The 18,962-nt window shown below is 42.4% G+C and overlaps 1 protein-coding gene and 1 long non-coding RNA gene across 3 annotated transcripts; one reads left to right on the top strand and one right to left on the bottom strand.

Moving 5' to 3' along the window:
* The first annotated feature begins 1,617 nt into the window (after window positions 1-1,617).
* Window positions 1,618-5,445, top strand: LOC129532289 (uncharacterized). Its single transcript, XR_008677976.2, has 2 exons — window positions 1,618-4,658; window positions 5,226-5,445. It is a non-coding gene; the product is annotated as an uncharacterized lncRNA (long non-coding RNA).
* A 3,663-nt stretch (window positions 5,446-9,108) lies between these two features.
* Window positions 9,109-17,515, bottom strand: OR2C3 (olfactory receptor family 2 subfamily C member 3). 2 transcript variants are annotated; one of them, XM_055381022.2, is made up of 3 exons: window positions 15,348-17,515; window positions 12,798-12,863; window positions 9,109-12,209 (listed from the first exon to the last, which is right to left on the bottom strand). In XM_055381022.2, exon 1 carries the CDS (start codon window positions 17,019-17,021, stop codon window positions 16,008-16,010), a length of 1,014 nt encoding a protein of 337 aa, XP_055236997.1. In that variant the 5' UTR covers window positions 17,022-17,515; the 3' UTR covers window positions 9,109-12,209; window positions 12,798-12,863; window positions 15,348-16,007. The 2 variants fall into 2 exon arrangements, with proteins under 2 accessions (XP_055236997.1, XP_055237002.1); XM_055381027.2 differs by having other exon boundaries at window positions 9,109-11,185.
* Between the last annotated feature and the right edge of the window lie 1,447 nt (window positions 17,516-18,962).

Genomic DNA, 18,962 nt, shown 5'->3' with positions numbered 1-18,962 from the left:
GTTCCTATTTGGCCATCTTGTCAGCCACAACCCCCCCACCGCCTTTTTTTTTAAGATGGAGTCTTGCTCTGTCACCAGGTTGGAGTGCAGTGGTGTGATCTTGGCTCACTGCAACTTCCACCTCCCAGGTTCAAGCCATTCTCCTGCCTCAGCCTCCTGAGTAGCTGGGACTACAGGTATGCACCACCATGCCCAGCTAATTTTTGTATTTTTAGTAGGGATAGGGTTTCACCATGTTGCCAAGGATGGTCCGGATCTCTTGACCTCATGATCTGCCCACCTTGGCCTCCCAAAGTGCTGGGATTACAGGCATGAACCACCACTCCCAGCCTGGATATCTTCTTTTAAGAATTGTCTATTTGTGTCTTTAGCCCACTTTTTTTTCTCTCGCACTGATTTGAGTTCTTTGTAGATTTTAGATATTAGTCCTTTGTTGGATGTATAGATTGTGAAGATTTTCTCCTACTCTGTCAGTTGTCTGTTAACTCTGCTATTTCTTTTGCTGTGCAGAAGCTTTTTAGTTTACTTAAGTGCCATCTATTTATCTTTGTTTTTGTTCCATTTGCTTTTAGGTTCTTGGTCATGAAGTCTTTGCCTAAGCCAGTATCTAGAAGCGTTTTTCCAATGTTATCTTGTAGAATCTTTATGGTTTCAGGTCTTAGATTTAAGTCTTTGATCCATCTTGAGTTTATTTTTGTATAAAGTGAGAGAGGAGGATCCAGTTTCATTCTACATGTGGCTTGCCAATTATCCCAGCACTATTTGTTGAACAGGGTGTCCTTTCCCACTTTATGTTTTGTTTGCTTTGTCGAAGATCAATTGACTGTATTTAGCTTTAATTATGGTTTCTCTATTCTGTTCCATTGGTCAATGTCCCTATTTTTTATACCAGTATCATGCTGTTTTGGTGACTATTGCCTTATAGTATAGTTTGAAGTTGGGTAACAATGCCTCCAGATTTGTTCTTTTTGCTTAGTCTTGCTTTGGCTATGTGGGCTCTTTTTTGCTTCCATGTAAATTTTAGGATTGTTTTCTCTAGTTCCGGGAAGAGTGATGGTGGTATTTTGATGGGAATTGCATTGAACTTGTAGACTGCTTTTGGCAGTATGGTCATTTTCATAATATTAATTGTACCCATCCATGAGCATGGGATGTGTTTCCATTTGTTTGTGTCAATGTCATTATTTTTAAAATGCTGCCATTTGACCATCATAGAAGTAGAATATGTGGACTATGAACCACGTGAAAGCTAAGGAGCCATTAGACAAGGCAGCCAGATAATGAGTTAAGTAATGACAGCATGGAAAATGAATAAAAGCCTTTCAAATCTCTGACAAAGTAATTGAAGAAAAGGACTTTTCCCCTGTGTGAAGTTTGTGGTTGAGACATTGTTGCACTGCAACAGTAACTTTAATTTTTAATGTGCAAGAATATATTTAGAAATACAGTTTAAAATGTTGTTTATGAAAAAGGAATGGTAACTAATTAATATATAATAACTCTGTACCTTGATGAGGTCCTTGTAGGTCCAACAGCTTCCTGTGTTAATAGATGTAGTGTATCATTCTGTTCTCGTACTACTAGAAAGAACTACCTGAGACAGGGCAATTTATGAAGAAAAGAGGTTTAATTGACTCACAGTTCTGCAGGCTGTATGGGAATCATGACTAGGAGGCCTCAGGAAACTTACAATCATGGCAGACAGCGAAGGGGAAGCAAGCACCTCTTACCATGGTGGAGCAGGAGCCTGGGGAGGTGCCACACACTTTTAAACAACCAGATCTTGTGAGAACTCATTCACTATCATGAGAACAGCAAGGAAGCAATCTGCCCTCATGATCCAGTCACCTCCCACTAGGCCCCTCCTCCAATTCAACATGAGATTTGGGTGGGGACACAAATCCAACCTGTTATCACACAGTCTTTTCAGTAAACCCAGCAGTGATCAGACTCACGAAGCACATTTATTATACTAACCACACCTACACACAGTTAGCTGATAAGACTGCTATCTGTTGGTTGAGGGGGGAGGAGACCCAGAGAAGGACCAGAATATTGTCTTTAGGGTATGATGTTTAGGCTGTTAGGTGGACAGCAAAAATGGCAGAGGAAGGCAGGGTGGTACAATGAGTGATAGATGATGCAATGTGAATCGAAGGCCTAAAACCCACAAGAACAGGGGTGTTTTGCCACCTACAGTAAGAACACTCATGTCAATACGGCAGGACCACTTCCTTCTTGTGTATTTCTGAAAACACATATGGGAACTCCTAATCTCTCATTCCCTCTTTTCTAAATGTTATAAGACAATTTGTAATACTGTGTTGACATTATGGATTTTGGTTTAGAGTTTAGGCATTTAAAAGACACTGGACCCTACGTCTGGGACAGAGCAATTAGCGAACACAGGTGATGAGTACTGAACAACTTGAGTAAATGATTCCTTGTGTCCATGTTACAATTTCCAAGCTCCAATTCATGCCGACCTAGTTTAGTTCTAGATGTGTATTCTCATGATGAGATCTGCAGATACAACATGCTCATAATAGATTCAGTTTCTAAAGTGTCCCTTAAACTGGTTTGTCTACAACTTTCATGTTGACTGTTTTTTTTTTTTTTTAAACTCCAGATCTAACTGCACTTTATATATGGCTGGTGATCAGACAGTAACCCTTTTCTGAGTTTAGGGTCTACAGTCCTTTCAGATTAGACCTCAAATGGACACATCCTGTACGTGGACAGCAGAGCTATGGAAAACAAGAGGGATGCATTTGTAACCCTCTGTTTACACTACATCCTAACTTCTTCAGCAGCTGAGTCCTTGTCAAGCCAAAAGGAGTGATAGTAGAAAATTATATTCGTACAGCCAACATTTAATTGTTGACATATAGAAAATACTTTTTTTTCAGTTAATTTCTTAATTATAGGTGAGATCTATGTTCCCAGCCCAAATACTTGATGGGTGTCTATTTAATAATGTGAATATTTAGTTTGCTTTCACGAAGGAGTGCAGGCCATAAGACATACTTACTACCAAAATAACTCTCTACAATGATCCTGATTATTCTGCTTAACTGATCTCTGGGCACTGTATAATATTGACTGGAAAGGCACAAAAGAACATTCCTTGCTTTTCTGCTCTTTGTGAGTGGACACGGCAAGGAAGAAAATCCTTTCACCTTTGCACAATCAAAGCTGCTTTTGGTCTTTTGGATAATGTCAGACTAATCATTGAGTCAAGAGATTGGACCAAATCTTTAACAATTCAGAGTAAAATGAATTCAGGGCTCCCCTGTTCTCAAGGGCCCCCAGGCTATTTTCCCCAAAATGTACAGGTATTGTGAGTAACTTATTACTAGGTGTCTTGTCTCTTTCCTATCTAAACCTGCAGTTCACAGTGCAAGGTCGGCACAGAGTGTGAGACCGTACTCTTTATGCAGTGGATTTTAAATCACTGGAACAAAGAAATGTAAAATGCGGAAATGTGAGAGCTGATCATATTAATTGAAGCTATTGTTCCACAAATTTTAGGAGATTGTATCCAGTAGCAGAGAAATTGGTTCATGGTTAGTAGATTCTGACAAAAGATTTTTTTTAATATTATTTACTTATTTCTGAAAATAACAAAAAGCTTGTTTAAAAAATTTTTATTTTTAAAAGTCTACCCAGTTAACTCGCTTGACTAGATCAGAGTGCTACTGAGAAAAAAGTTTTAGCTTTCTTCTCTTCACAAATATCTTTACTTAACGTCTTGCCCTTCAGTGCTAGATAACCAGCAGGCAAGTGAGACTCGCTAAAAACTGTGGGTGGTGGAATGGATCCTCCGCACTGAGAGGACAGAACAACACGTGCCATTTTCTAATCATTGCAGCCTGTGAACCTCTCTAAATAGGCAAATGAGGCCAAGGGCGATGGAGGGTCAATGAGAGCTCGCGGGGTGACGCCATTCTGCTGGGGTTCTGGAGAGGCCAAAGCTGGAGACGGTCCCGTTTGTGGTCAGCACGGCCTTTTACTTTCTGGCCGTGACGGGCAACTGCACCAACGTCCTCGTCTCCCTCCAACTGCACACTCCCACTTCCTCAGCGACCGGGCCCTTCTCCACCTCCTGCCACAGCACTCGCAGCTTCTCCCAAGTGCTAGTTAACCTCGGGGGCTCAGGCAAATCCATGGCCCGCGTGGGTGTGCGGGGCGGCCCTCTGAGGTCTCTGGCTCCTGGTCTGGCCTGGCCGCGCCGGCTCCGGGAGCTGCCATTCCGCCCTGACGTCGCCGCGTACACGTACCTGGGGCGGTGCAGTCACCGCTGCCTCTGCCAGTTCGTGTGTGGGACGCCGGGCATCACCGCATTTCCGCGTGGACGCCGGCAGGGTGGAAGGCCTGGCTTTCCCCGGCCACCCCAACCGCCCTGGCGCCTCTCGCGCGCCTTGGCCTCGGCGCCTCGGGGGCGGTGCACTGCTGCGCATGCGGTCTCAGCGCCCGGCCTTCCCGCGCGGCTGCCGCCCTTTCCACAGTGACGCCGTCTGCACTAGCGCCGCACTCGCTTCAACTGCCTGCAACCGCCGCTGAATTCCCTCATCTCCACACGCTGAGAGGACGAGAAAGGCGCCCTGGGGAAGGCTCTCGGGAAAGCCCGCAGCCGCTGGACGCGGGAGGACATGGAGGTAGGCGGGAGCACTCACTCCGCGATTTCGTGTGGTCCGCGAAGCTTTTTCTCTTCAGGACAACACTGCACAATGGCATCCATTAATAATACGATGGGGAACGGAGGCCGCGGCGCTCGCCTGCAGTCCCAGCGCTTTGGCAGGCCAAGGCGGGCAGATCGCTTGAGCTCAACAATTCCAGACCAGCCTGGGCAATACAGCGAGAACCCATCGCTACCAGAAATGTAGAAAATTAGCCGGGCTAGTGGCGCCTGCCTTTAGTCCTAGTTACTTGGGAGGCTGAAGCGGGAGGATCGCTTGAGCCCAGGAGTTTGAGGCTTCAGTGAGCTCTAATGACACCACTGCACTCCAGCCTGGGCAACTGAGCAAAACCCTATCTCTAAAAAAAGAAAAAAGCGCCGAGATTGTGCCACTGCACTCCAGCCTGGACGACAGAGCAAGACTCAGTCTCAAAACAAAAACAAACAAACAAAAAAAAAAAAAAAAAGAAAAAAGCGGCAGGGATGTGAATGTGAATGGAGCAAGGCGTTCTCTCAGGGGTCTCAGACTTTGTATCTTTGCTTGCAGGTGGACTGACTGCCCCATGTCCTTCAAAGTTAATTGCAAAAGAGTTCATTGCAAGAGATGATGTGCTGGTGGAAAGAGAGATGCTGCTGCTTCTTTCCTCAGTGGGGTTTTACAGGCAGATAATGACTGCTTTGCAGCTCATTTGTGACTGATTCCACTGAGCGGTAATGTCAATATTAAATCAGATATAAGAGTAAGGAGACAGCATGGCAGAAACGCACGTGTGTGTCTGTGGTGAGTGTTTTCTGGGGTACGCTTGTTCCTTCCCACAGGCCCTTTTGTTCTGAATTTTCCAGACCCCTTTGCAGATGACACTGTTACTTCCTCAGGCTATTACCTGCCCCCTCAGGCCCTAAGCAGGTAACATGTACCTGCCTAAGAGCAGTGTTTCCTTTACATTTCAGGTTATATGCCACTTACAACATCAATTTAAGTGCGGCAAACATTCGTTATTCTAGGTTAGCATAAAATGGATTAGAAAATTTCACAGAGGACTATGCATGGTAGTGAGTCAGTTGTGTGTATGTGTGTGTGAAATGTGTTTCTTACACCGATATAAGTTTGAAAGTCACTGCTTTAGAGAGTTTCTGTTGGAACAAGCTTCCAAGCAACCCATACGTCTGTACTAGAGGAAAATCTAGGAATATCACTTTAAGGAAACATAGGGTCGTGTATGGGAAGATATGGACTCAAAGAGTTTTGTAGAGCAAGGAAATCACAGCTGCTTAGCATGGGAGAGTTTGCCAGGATAAATGATGATGATATGTTGACAGTGATAATGTTAATCATGCTAATTATGATAAAAATGAAACTATTTTTTCAACTCATGCATTTTCACCTTTTGACATTTCTGAAGTAGGAATATTTTAAGATTTAGTGGCAAGTCATAGTTTTTACTTCATATTTTCCTTTAAAATTTACACTAAAAAATAAAGGTGAGCTTCTCTGATTACTCTAAAAATAAATGAAATTACATCTGTTTCCATGAACTACTTAGTTCCTGTAATGGCTAGTTTTGTGTCAACGTGACTAGGCTGTAGTACCCAGATATTTGGTCAAATACCAGTCTGAGTGTTGCTGTGAAACTGTTTTTTTCAGATGACATTAACATTTAGATTGGTAGACTTTGAGTAAAGTAGATTACCCTCCATGATGTGGATGGGCCTGATCCAATTCAGTTGAAGGCCTTAAGAGAAAACAGACTCAGGTCCTACAAGGAAGGAGGAGTTCTTACATCTGCTTTCAAGCTACAGCTGTAACATCAACTTTTCTCAGAGTCTCCAGCCTGCCCTGAAGAGTTCTGATTTGCCAACCCCCATAACTGAGTTAGCCAGTTTCTTCAAATAAGTACCCCTACCTCTTCACACACACACACACACACACACACACACACACACACATATCTTCTGTTGATTCTGTTTCTCTGGAGACCCCTAATACAGTTGTACTACAAACTTCCCAGAAGTTATATAAAATAAAGCACATCTTGATCAAATTTGGATACGTTTTTGCCTTTTTTTACAGCCTCAAACTCTTTAGGTTAATGCGTAGTTTTCAAATTTCTTTTCTTATGTTCAAATAGCTGTTTCTTCAAGCAGGACAGTCTTTCCTTATATTTTCAGTTCAGATTTCCTCATTGGATTATTAGAGGTTAAAAAAATTATGGACATTGCAAAAAGGGAAAAGGGGAAACCAACTTACGTCTATACTACTTTATCTTCTGATTTCCGAAAGGGAAAAGAAGTTGGTTGCAATCTTCTGTGTTTCTTATTAAGCCTCTGAATTTTTTCACTGCTCTGTCTTATAGTTTTAGTATGCTTAGCCTGGTGTGTACTAGACATTGCCTCTGGCACTACACGACATGCATTTAGTGTGGGCCTATATAAACTTAGTCAAGCAAATGTGTTAGAAAAAAAATTTTATTCTGTGGTGAAATAAATCTTTTAGAATTTGAATTTACATTCTTGCATTTTTTTTTTTTTTTTGCAAGGAGAAAATCCTATAGGCACCTTTTTAACCATCCACCCAACTAGGAATTGGGAATCCAAAAAAATTGAGAATCCACTCAATTTTTATATACCTGCAGTATTAATTATAACAGGATTGATGAGACTGTTACAAGGTTGTAAGCATTTTCAACCGTTTATGAAAAACATAATGTATAACTTTTAATGAGAAATTTTTCTGAGTGCTCTAACAAATACTGCTTCACATTGCTAACACTCAGTTTAGTTTTAGAAAATATATATGAAATCCTCTATTGTATCAAAAATGTTTATCATTTTTAGTAAATAAATGAACCTCCATCTACTGTTTGTCAGTAGCTCTTGCTCTGCAGTTTGGGGTTGGCAACCTCCTACAGAACAGACGCCCCTTCAGCCTATATACACTTTATCTCCTTTGAACCACTGTAGTTTTGGTCTCTGTTACAGCAGTGTAATAATCAAGTAATAATCAAGACCTATATGAAGAAAACTGGAAATCTTTCCTGAAGGAATAAAAGATCTACATGCATATATAGACAGGAATAATTCCTAACATTCATTGAGGTTTTACTGTGCTAGTCACTATATTGAGTACCAATTTCTCATTACTTAATTCTCTGCAGAAACCTTTCAAGACTGGTGTTTTTGCCACCCTTTACAGATAAAGACAACAGGGTTCAGAGAGGTGGGTTTATTGACCAAGGATTCATAGTCAAGTGAGGCATCAGGACCCATAGCAAGTACTTAATGACATGATCCCACCCCCGTGCTTCAGTTCCTTTGTTCATTATCCACATGGGAGTCTTGGTCCTGCAAACATGGTAAATTTTCCAGACATTAATTTAAAAATGTAGTTCAATACCAACCACAGTCCCAATAAGATATTGTTTTGGGTTAGGAGGAAACTAGCTGTGACTTTAACTTGGTGGAGCAGAACATAGTGACAACCATGAAAAGTCTAAATTAGAAAAATAGATAATGATTGATGCCTTGTTCTACTAGATGACAAAATATACTATACATCAACAGCTATTAAAAGTGTTACAAATGTGAATGAAATAAAATAAATGAATAAATATTAATAGAATTGATATTCCTGAAATAAATTTGCACATATATGAAATTTTGAATATGGTAAAGGTATAATTTGAAGCAAATAATGAAAATACAGCTAGTGAAATAAATTGTTTTGGGACAATTGACTGAACATTTGGAAAACAACATCTGTCTTACACACACACACACACACACACACACACTGCAGATGCAGTGAATTGAAAACCTAAATAGAAAACAGAAAACCATAAAACGAGAAGATAAATACAATCTAGAAGATCGCAGGCCATTTCTAAGCATAACTCCAAGCATGAAGGCTTATCATGCCCTTTACTTCTTCCAAATAGTCTGAAAATATGAAATTCCATACATCTAGGGTCTCTTAAGACATTTATTACCTGGGCCTGAGGGATCTCTCAGACCTCACTTCCCACCACTCTTTCCCTTACTCTCTTTCAGCCACACCAGCCTTTCTACACATGTAGCCCTTCCTCTTCCAAAGCCTTGATACTGGCTACTCCCTCCCCTTGGGATGCCCTCCATACCCATGCTGTGTGACTTCCTCCTTTGTTTCAGGGGAGAGCGCAAGTGGCAGTCCCTAGACCTCATGTCACCTTCTCCAGGCTCACCCTGCATGGCAGTTGATCATATCTCTTAACCGACATTCTCATTTGCTTGCTTTGTTGGTGAATATTCTCTCTTCCCAAACTTTTGCATCCTATGAAAGCAGGGATATCAGTTATTTATTCCTGCATCTTCAGTCTCCAATACAGGCTGCATACATAAACCATGTTTAAATAATAATTCATTTCTTTGAATGAAATAATGAACAGTCCCACAACTAGAAGGCATAAAGGCATGATTGATAGTTTATTTAATACATATAACATTTAAAACTTTTGTACCACAAAGGAAACAAACAAAACATAGCAAAAGGATAAAACGTCCCACTAGAAGAACGATTCAACACTTATATGATGACAAAGATGTGTAGAATCATGTCAACTACCGCTACAAATCAGTAAGCAAAAAGGTAAAACAATGAAAATTTAAGAAAAAAACAATTTATTGAAGAAACACAAATAGCCCCAAAACATACCAGAAGATGTTAAACCTCACTAATGATTAAATCAATGCCAAATAAAATGATACTGAGGTAAGATTTGCAAGTAAAACTAAAGTTACTAACAAAATCAAATGTTAGTGAAACTGTGAGAATATATGCCTCTGTACACATTATTGGCAAAAGTACGAATTTGGTGTCTGAAGGGAAATTTAAATATGTCCACGTAATGTCAACATGTTCTATAAGGAAAAACAAACTAAAGCGCTTTTTCTATTCTCTCACTCAATAATCAACACAGAAGACTTCTGTGACTAAAGGTGATGGGGTTAAGCCCATACACCAAGCAAACAATCAATCCTGTGGCAGACACCAGCTGGGTGTCCTTCAATTCAGTTTTGACACTATCTACCTGGAAATAATGCCAGGTCTGCTGGGTGAGGGCTAAGTCTCATAAGACATCCCCATTTCCAATACCAATTATAAGCCTCAAGTTCTTTTTACCTGTGCGTCTGACCAGTCAATCAGCTGTAAGTCTGGGTTACCACAGCCCCCTTCTTGGGTTCAATTAATTTGCTAGAGCAGCCCACAGAACTCATGGAGGCATCTACATTTAGCAGTTTATTGTAAAGGATATCGCAAGAGATGCCGATGAAGAGATGCATAGGGTGCGGTATAGGGAAAGGCTGTGGAGCTTGCATCCTCTCTCCAGGTTCACCACCTTCCAGGAACCTCCATGTCTTCAGCTATCTGGAAGCCCTCTGAACCCAGTCCTTGAGGGTTTTTATGGAGGCGTCATTCTGTAGGCATGACTGATTAAATCACTGGCCATTGGTGTTCTGCTTAACATTCATCCCTTCTTCCCTCCATGGAGGTTGGGGGCTGGGTCTGACTATCTTAATTCTCTAATTCTGCCTTGGTCTTTCAGGTGCCCAGCTCCCATCCTGAAGCTACCTAGGGACTACTAGCCATTTGTCAACTTATTAACATACAAGTACCACTTTAAGGAATCCAAGGATTTTAGTAGTTGTATGCCTGGAAACCTACTGAAGACCAAATATATGCTTCAGAGTATATACATGTGAATACCATTTGATTTTTTATTCTAAAATTTATCTTGAGCTACTAGTCAAGTTTGCAAGGATTTCAATACACATGAACTTATTGTAGCTTTGTTTGTAATAATGAAAATGAGAAATTCCATGGTGATTAGGTTTGAAATATACCTGTGCACAGCATGTGTTGAGATGAGAAAATATCTGTGATCTATTAAGTGAATTTATTTGCCAAGAAATCTTGAGCCTGCTATTCTCTGGGTTAGTTTCTGAATTCTTGCATTCCTTTCTTACCATGAGAAGCTTGCCATGTTGAGGGTGATTATAATTTTTAAAGTTTATATTTTTTACTCTATCTGGCTCGCAACACTTGACCTAAAGTTCTGACAGAAGCTGGAAGATAAACTGGTGTGTGAGAAATTACCTTAGTCTGGGTGTTTCCAAGGCAGAAGCTGTGTCCAGTGCACATGTTCTGTGATCCCAGAGAGCAGGAAAGGGCAAGGACAAAGAGGGTTTGGCCATGACCAAGGGTGACTGGTGCTCCATCCTTCTGGAACCTGGGAGCTTTGTGAAATGCATCTTACTTCAGGAAGTGTGTCTCCACTGGCTTACATCCCCACAGTCAATGTGGCCTGGGTCCTTCACTCTCCACATTTCTCAGCTGTGCATGCTGTGGTGATGCATGACCCTCACAGTGCGCAGCATGGGAGGAAACCCATACATGAAGTAGAGGGTTCACAGAGCAGGTTTGGGATGATCCAGGTTTTCTGTCCTGTGAGAAGCCATCAAAGCCTAGGGTTGCTGCAAGAGGAATAAAAGAAAAGATGGAGCCTAGAAAATTCTGACATATTAGGCTGAAAAGGGACCTGGCATCGAAAGACAAGTGGTGTCCAATATGGCATGTTAGCATTTTCCTCTTCATTTACTATAACTTAAATCCAAGTAAGATGGGACTTCCCTCTATTTAGAAAGGTCTTCTTTCACTTTCTTTCAGGATTTACTGCCTCAAGATGGTTATTGGAGGATTCCAATAGTTCTACTGGATGTGGAGCCAGAAATTGTGTGAAATGCATGGTGTTTCTTTCAGTTCTTCTTGGATGCCAATCTGAGGCACAAATCACATTTCAAGTGTACTTCCTTGGGTTCTGGAGAGGATGTCTTCATTTTCTGTTAAGCATTTAGGGAGCAGTTGGGTGAGCACATGACCAATCAGCCTGAGCATTTAAGGCAGTTGGAGGAAAGTGTGAGTTATGGTCATCATTCTCCTCTGTGCCAAACAGGGGCTGATGGATGGTCAGGGCAAAGCCCAGTGCTGTCCTCATGGTTCTGGGAGGGTCTGCGTTGTCTGCTATCCCCACATAAACTGATGAGGACCTGCACTCCTGTCCTGAGTTGACACCCAGCCTTGAGGTCAAGAAGATGACAGATATTTGGGGTAACGGGTCCCAGAGGGTCCTACTGCCACTTCCTCATTGCTTTCTCTGGAGGTTCTACCAACTTGACTACTGAGCTTAAACAAAGCCATGAACTGGCAGATGAAAATTACAGTGCATCCAAACTCCAGAGATTTTTAATTAGTCTTTTCAAGAGGTTAGGGAAAGTTTTTAGTATTCAGATTGAAGTTTTTCTTCAGATCTTGAATGTTTGAAAATTTTTTTTATTTTAGCTTTTAGTGGACATATAATAATTGTACATATTTCTGGGGTAAACAGTGATGTTTGGATGCACATAATGTATAGTGATCAGATAAGTGTGATTAGAATATCCATCATCTCAAACATTTATCGTTTCTTCGTGCTGGGAACATTCAATATCCTCCTTCTAGCTGTTTGAAAATACAGAATATATTATTGTTATGGTCATCCCGCAGTGGTATAGAACACTAGAACTTACTCCTCCAATGGAGCTGTAATTTTGTATCCTTTAACAAATCTCTTCTCATTCCCCCACCCCTGCTATCCATTCCCAGCCTCAAGTATCCTCTGTTCTACTTATTTCTATGAGATCAACTCTTTTTTAGCTTTCACAGATGAGTGAGAACATGCAGTATTTAACTTTCTTAAAAATTTTATCTAATACTTTAAAAGTTATGATTTCCCCCATTTGTTTCTGTTTCTTCGGTCTTTGGGTTCTAAACTGAGTAAAAAATGTCAGTAACTTGATTTCCTACCTTCCTGACTCATACTAATGTTATCGTGTGTCTCTGACTCCTAGAGTACCTGCTGTCTGCTTTTTTACTTCTCCTTCCCCCACCCCCAAGCCCCCAAAATTATATAATTATTTTTTAAATTTCATTTTAGTTTGTTTTTAATTCACAAATAACAATTGTACATACTTATGGGGTGCAGTATGATGTTTTGATACATGTATACTTGTGTAATGATCAAATCAAGGTAATTAACATATCCATTACCTCAAACACTTGTCATTTCTTTGTGGTGAGAGCATTCAAAATCCTGTCTTCACAACATGAATGAACCTAGAAGACATTGTGTTAAGTGAAATAAGCCAAACACAAAGGGACAAATCCTGCATGATCTCACTCATATTTCATGTTTAGCCAACTGTTAAAGAAGGAAAAAGCATGGGCCAGTTTACAAATGAATCTGCATTATACACCAGCAACAGAAAGAAGCAAATGGCACTAAACCACAGTACCCCTCCAGGTGTTGCTGAAAGATGGTGAGGAAGGGAAACTTCCCAGTGGTCAAACTACAGGCAGTTTAGCTGGTTGTTAATTTTTTATAGAAGGAGACAGGCACAGAAGTTTGGATATGCACTGATTTAGGAGCATTGGATAACAAGTTATCATTTTGCTGAGAGATTTGTGAAGAACAAGGCTGGAAAATTAGTGGCAGGCAAATCTGGAGAAGAGGACATTGAAGAATTTCTTGAAAAGTGCACAGATCATGAAGATATCTGTCTGACATAAATGCCCATGAGAGGGCATCCACTGCAGAGATGGATCTTGATGGTATGGTAGATAAGATGACTCATCTAGTAGGTAATCAGTCAATCTCTTTTGCCAGCAGGCTTGCTCATTGAGCCTATGAGAAATTTAACATGGAAGCGGGGATGGAAACTATGAATGGGCTCAGCATTATGACATTTCTCTCACCAAGGTTGGCATGTGATTTGGCACTATTTCCAGACATCTGGCTGGACTAGTACCATAGTGATTACTCTGGACTCCTTTGAGCATAGAGTAAGCAATGTTAGTCTTTATAGGGACAGAATAATATTCTGGGGACAGTTTTGTCTTCCATGCCCGAACCATTTACGTAGTGAACAAAGCCTTAATCATCACCATGGCATCCCCTGCAATATCAACTGTAACCAGGAAACATATTTCACAGCAAAAGGGGTGTGGCAATAGAATTGCCCTTGGAATTCATGATTCTTACTTCATACCTCAATATTCAGAAGCATGGGCTTGACTGAATGATGGAATGGGCTTTATTGAATGATGGAATGGCCTGCTGAAGGTTTAGTTATTGAAGCTGAGAAACAATACTGTGTAAATAAGCACTGCTTTCCTGCAGGCTGCAGTGTATGCCCGAAACCTGCAGTCACCGTAAGCTGATACATGAGTCCAGAAACCAAGAAGACATGAGAGTGTCTCGTACATGATGCATAATAATGCAATTGAAGAATGTTGCTTCACTTCACTGAAAGTTTGGGTTTGGTGTGATGGTTAATTTTACGTATCAACTTGGTTGGACTATGGTGCCCAGTTTTTGTTCAAACACAAGCCTCGGTGTTACTGTGAAGGTGTTTTTTTTTTTTTTTTTTTTGATGCGATTAACATTTAAATCAGTAGACTTTTAGTAAAGCAGATTACCCTTTATAATGTGAGTGGGCCTCATCCCATCAGTTGAAAGCCTTAAAAGACTGACCTGCTTCCAAAAAGAGGGAATTTTGCCTCCAGACTTTGAACTCAAGCTGCAACATCAACCTCTGTCAAAATTTACAGCCTGCTGGCTTGCCCTGCAAATTTCAGACTTGCCAGTTCCCTAAATTGTGTAAGCCTATTTCTTAACTCTCAATCTCTCTCACTCTTTTTTCTCTCTCTCTCCCTCAGGGTGTGTGTGTGTGTGTGTGTATTCTCTTTTAAACATATTTTTGGTTCTGTTTCTCTGGAGAACCCTGACTAATACAGTGAATTGGAAGATCCTAGTACGAAAGGAAAGACTACTTTAATGACTACTTTCATATTATATACATATATATAATAAAATCAAAAACAGGAACTGCCACATGGTTTTGGTCTTCCCATGCCTTTGAATCATCAGGCAGAGAATGAGGTTACTCTATTGATAGAGGTGAACTCTAGTGATAGGTTACTCTATTGATAGAAGTTCTTTAACATCTGGAAAGACTAGCTGTTGTAAATCAGGACTCGTTTGTCCTTTAGATACGCTGTATACATAGATAAGTAAAACAAAATGCACAATCATAAGAAACAATGGTGAATCTCGCCTCACTGTAAGCACACTGGCTTAGAGCTCTCTGCACCTCCCTTTTCCCCTCCTTCCCTGAACCAGTCCACAAACACCATGCCATCCCCCCCCAACAAAATAACATTTCCTATGAATTTTAACAAAAAGTTATTTACAAAATGTGTCATTTTACTACCTCCAATTTTAACATGTATCAGGTACTTCAGAACATCTAGAAGGAACAGACATCTCAAAAAAGGTTAGCGTTGTCACCTCTATATACAGAAGTAATAAAATGCACACAAAACAATGGATAGAATATGAAAATGTCTTGGAAATACGACCCGTCAGGACTAGGTAGGTCTCGCCCAGCTGCGACAGAGCGGTCGCCCAGGACGTGGACCTGCCGGCTCCGTGGCCTAAACGGGCAGCCGAGCCCGCGCCTCTGGACCGCCTTCCTCGCCCTCCACAGCCTAACGGCCTCCGGGCGCATTTGGGCGGCGCCATGTTTCCTCTCCGCTTACCGCCGCCACCCGAAGGCGCTGAGTCCCGGCGGGTCGGCGCGGTCTTGGTCTGGGTCGGTGGGGTTGGGCCGGGAGACCCGCGGCCGGCGGGGTCCAGGCGGAGGGAGGCCGCCGCTGCCATCGGGTCCCCGAGGTAGGGTAGGAAGAGGTTCGCCGCGGCTTCAAGGCCTGGGCCGGGCGGGGGAGCCACAGCGAGGGTTCCGGAGCCTGCAAGGCGGAGTCCCGGGCTCAGCTCACCCCAGGCGCAGGGCTGAGGGCTGGGAGGGCTCCGGGGGCTCCGGGGAACAGGCCGGCTCCGGTCTCCCCGCGCGCTCTCAGCATCGTCAAAATTTATTATCCACGGAGCGTCCTGGAATCCATCCGCTTCGGATACTGAGGAACAGCTGTATAACAACGCAAGGAGTTTACAAAACAAGATGACAGTCAACATGTGTATATATAGCAAGAACCAACAACGCAATTTAACAAAACTATGATAATTAGCAAATAATAAATGTATTTTCTTGGTCTGGAAATGGCATGAGCACACTCCTTTCAGATTTCCATCTACCTTGAGCTCAAACAATATTAGAAGAAAAACGACATCCCAAGTGCCCTGTCTTCCAAGGTCACTTTGCTCTGTGTAAACTTGATCTTCCTTCTCAGAAGGCACTGGAGTCTCTAAATTTGCGCCAGCTTGCCTGCAGAGCCACAGCAGTTCTCTAATACCGTGTGCCGGAGGGCGCTCTTCACCTCCGTGTTCCTCAGGGTGTAAATAAGTGGGTTCAGCGCAGGAGTGACTACGGTGTAGAACAGAGCTATGAACTTGCCCTGCTCATGGGAGGTGCTCTTGGCTGGCTGGAGATACATGAAGATGATGCTCCCGTAAAACAGAGACACCACGGCCACGTGGGAAGAACAGGTGTTGAATGCCTTTCTCCGCCCTTCTGCTGACCTGATCTTCAACACGGCCCGGGCAATGTGGCCGTAAGAGACCAGGATGAGCCCCAGAGGCAGGACAACAAAGACAAAGCTGGCCAGGTACATCTCCATCTCATTGAGGCTGGTATCCACACAAGCCAGTTGCATAATGACGGGCATCTCGCAAAAGAAGTGGTCAATGCAATTGTTCCCACACAGCGGTAGGAGCATGGTGAGCGTGGAGCCCACCATGCTGGTGGTCAGACCTCCCAGCCAGGAGGCCAAAGCTAGCCCAAGGCAAAGCTGTGGATGCATAATGACAGTGTAATGGAGTGGCCTGCAGATGGCAGCGTAGCGGTCATAGGACATGGTGGCCAGCAGGACACACTCGGTTGCCCCCAGCCAATGGGAGATATAGAACTGGACCACACACCCTCCATAGCTTATGGTTTTCTGTGGTCCCCAGAGGTTAGCCAGGAGCTGTGGGACAATGCTCGTGGTGAAGCTCATGTCCAGGAAGGAGAGGTTGGCAAGAAAGAAGTACATAGGTGTGTGGAGGTGCACATCCATATGGGAGACCAGAATGATGATGCCATTGCCCAAGATGGATACCACGTAAAAACTCAAGACAACTATGAAGAGGACAGTTTCTAGTGAGGGTCGTGCAGAGAAGCCCAGGAGGACAAAGACTTCTGGAGAACTCACATTGGCTATTTCCATCATTGTATGCTGGGGGTGGGGCAAAAGGCCACCTGTGGGAAGAGCACAGGGCATACAGGGCACGAGACATGGAGCAATTACATCAGTTAGCAAACATTAAAAGTATATTTTAGTTCATTTTATCTTATTCTTTTTTAGAGACACAATCTCACTGTGTTGCCCAGGCTAACTTCAAACTCTTGGGATCAAGCAATCCTCCCACCTCAACTTCCTTAGTAGGTTGAGAATACAGGCATGCACTACCATGGCTGGCTAAAAGTAAATTTTATACCCATTGTTTTCAAAAGTAGCCACTCAACAGCTATGTGGATGGCATTGCATTACCTTCCTCACGGCCAACTTGGACTGTATAATAAAAGACTGGGCGGGGGTGTTCACTGTCTGGGGAAAATGGACATTCATGCAAAATCCTTAGCACTGTTTTTTAAAAATGGAAATATTATAGTAACAACATCTATATGCAACCTAAATGTTTAGCAATAAGGGGTTAGTCAGGTAGAGGGTGGTCTTTCATGTGATGAACCACTGTACAGGCATTAAAATTGTGCCCTCTCAAATTCCACAATCATCTGCAAATTTTTGCTGTCATTAACTATATCCAGTTTTTTATCCCTTCTCACCACCCCTGCTCCTGCCACTCTGGCCCATCTTGCCATCATTTATCATCTGAATTTTCAGCTAATACTCTAACTCATCTCTCTGCTTCTCCTTTGCTCCCCTTCCAAGTACTCTCAAAAAAGTGTTGGGGCTCAGAAAATGATACCCCACCATGAAGGCCTCAGAAGCAAAAGTTTCTCTTTCTCCTGCCTTCTTGTCCCTGGCCCCTCATTCTTCCCCGCAGTTAGCCATAGAAATTAGAATCCCTCTTCCCCAAGGTGACACATAGAAACCAGAGCCCCTTTTCCTCAAAGCCAGCCATAAAACCTAAAAATGTTACTCTAACTTTCCCTCCACCTTTCTGTGTTAAAACTAGCCATAAATAAATTATCTGACCTACCTTACTGGATTGTAGATCATAAGACCTCCATTCCAGAGAGGTCTTATTCCATACCAAGAAAAAAGGAACACTGCTCAGAGAGGCCAAAAAGAATCTCACGATGGGTCTTGCTGGGCTTCTTCACTCAGTCCATCAGTATTAGATCATGCCCTTCATGTTCAGTCATATTTCTACATGGCTGTCCATATGGCTTTGAACCTAAGCATAAAAATGGGAAGTTTCTCTTGTATCTTTGGATTCTCATCTGAAGGCTCCTCTGTCATGTAAAACTATGATCAAATAAATGTGTATGTCTTTTCTCCTATGAATCTGCCATTTGTCAGTTGATTTCTGTGAAATTTCAGAGGACAAAGGTGAAATTTTCCCTCACTCCTACGAAAGCAATCACAGGATTACATTAAGACATATGATCACATCAGTCTGCTGCTCAACACGCTCATTGTCTTGGTACAAGGCTTGCAGCTGCAGTTTGCTATACTTACAGTGCTTTCTCCCCAAGACATCCACACACCCCCTTCCTCACCTTCTTCAGGTCATTTTTGAAAAGTCACCTTCTAACTGAGGCCCTCCCTGACTGTGTTATATAATATTGAAAACCCTCACAACTCCCTTCTCTCTCTTTCCTGAATTATTTTTATATAAGGTGATAATCTTATAACAAAGAAACTACTCTTATTTCTTTTGTTTGCTACCCGTCTCGCTCCACTAGATCATAAATTCCATGGAGCCACAGTTTTATCTTTTGTTTACCTCTGGGTCCCCAATGTCTAACCCACTGTCTGATACACAGTAGTCCCTTAATCAATATTCATGGACGTGCATCATGAAACAGGTTGCTAGAAAGGTTCTGTTGGGTGGAAGAGGCAGGACTAGAGTAATATGAAGGCAGAGTGGAAGGACTCAGCATAAACTTTCAGTAGTGTTGTCAGGAGAGAGCTCTTGGAACTGCCAGAGTCATGCAGAAGGGTCTGGACTATCCTCTGTTTTTGTACAGTTGG

The sequence above is a fragment of the Gorilla gorilla genome, chromosome 1 (assembly GCF_029281585.2).
Source record: "Gorilla gorilla gorilla isolate KB3781 chromosome 1, NHGRI_mGorGor1-v2.1_pri, whole genome shotgun sequence".
Taxonomy (NCBI): Eukaryota; Metazoa; Chordata; class Mammalia; order Primates; family Hominidae; genus Gorilla; species Gorilla gorilla.
The sequence above is the reverse complement of the archived record's forward strand: the minus strand, read 5'-3'. Positions and strand labels throughout refer to the sequence as shown.

Excerpts from the sequence above, each read along its gene's own strand:
- OR2C3 (XM_055381022.2), bottom strand. The coding sequence starts at position 17,021 with ATGCCCTGTGCTCTTCCCACAGGTGGCCTTTTGCCCCACCCCCAGCAT.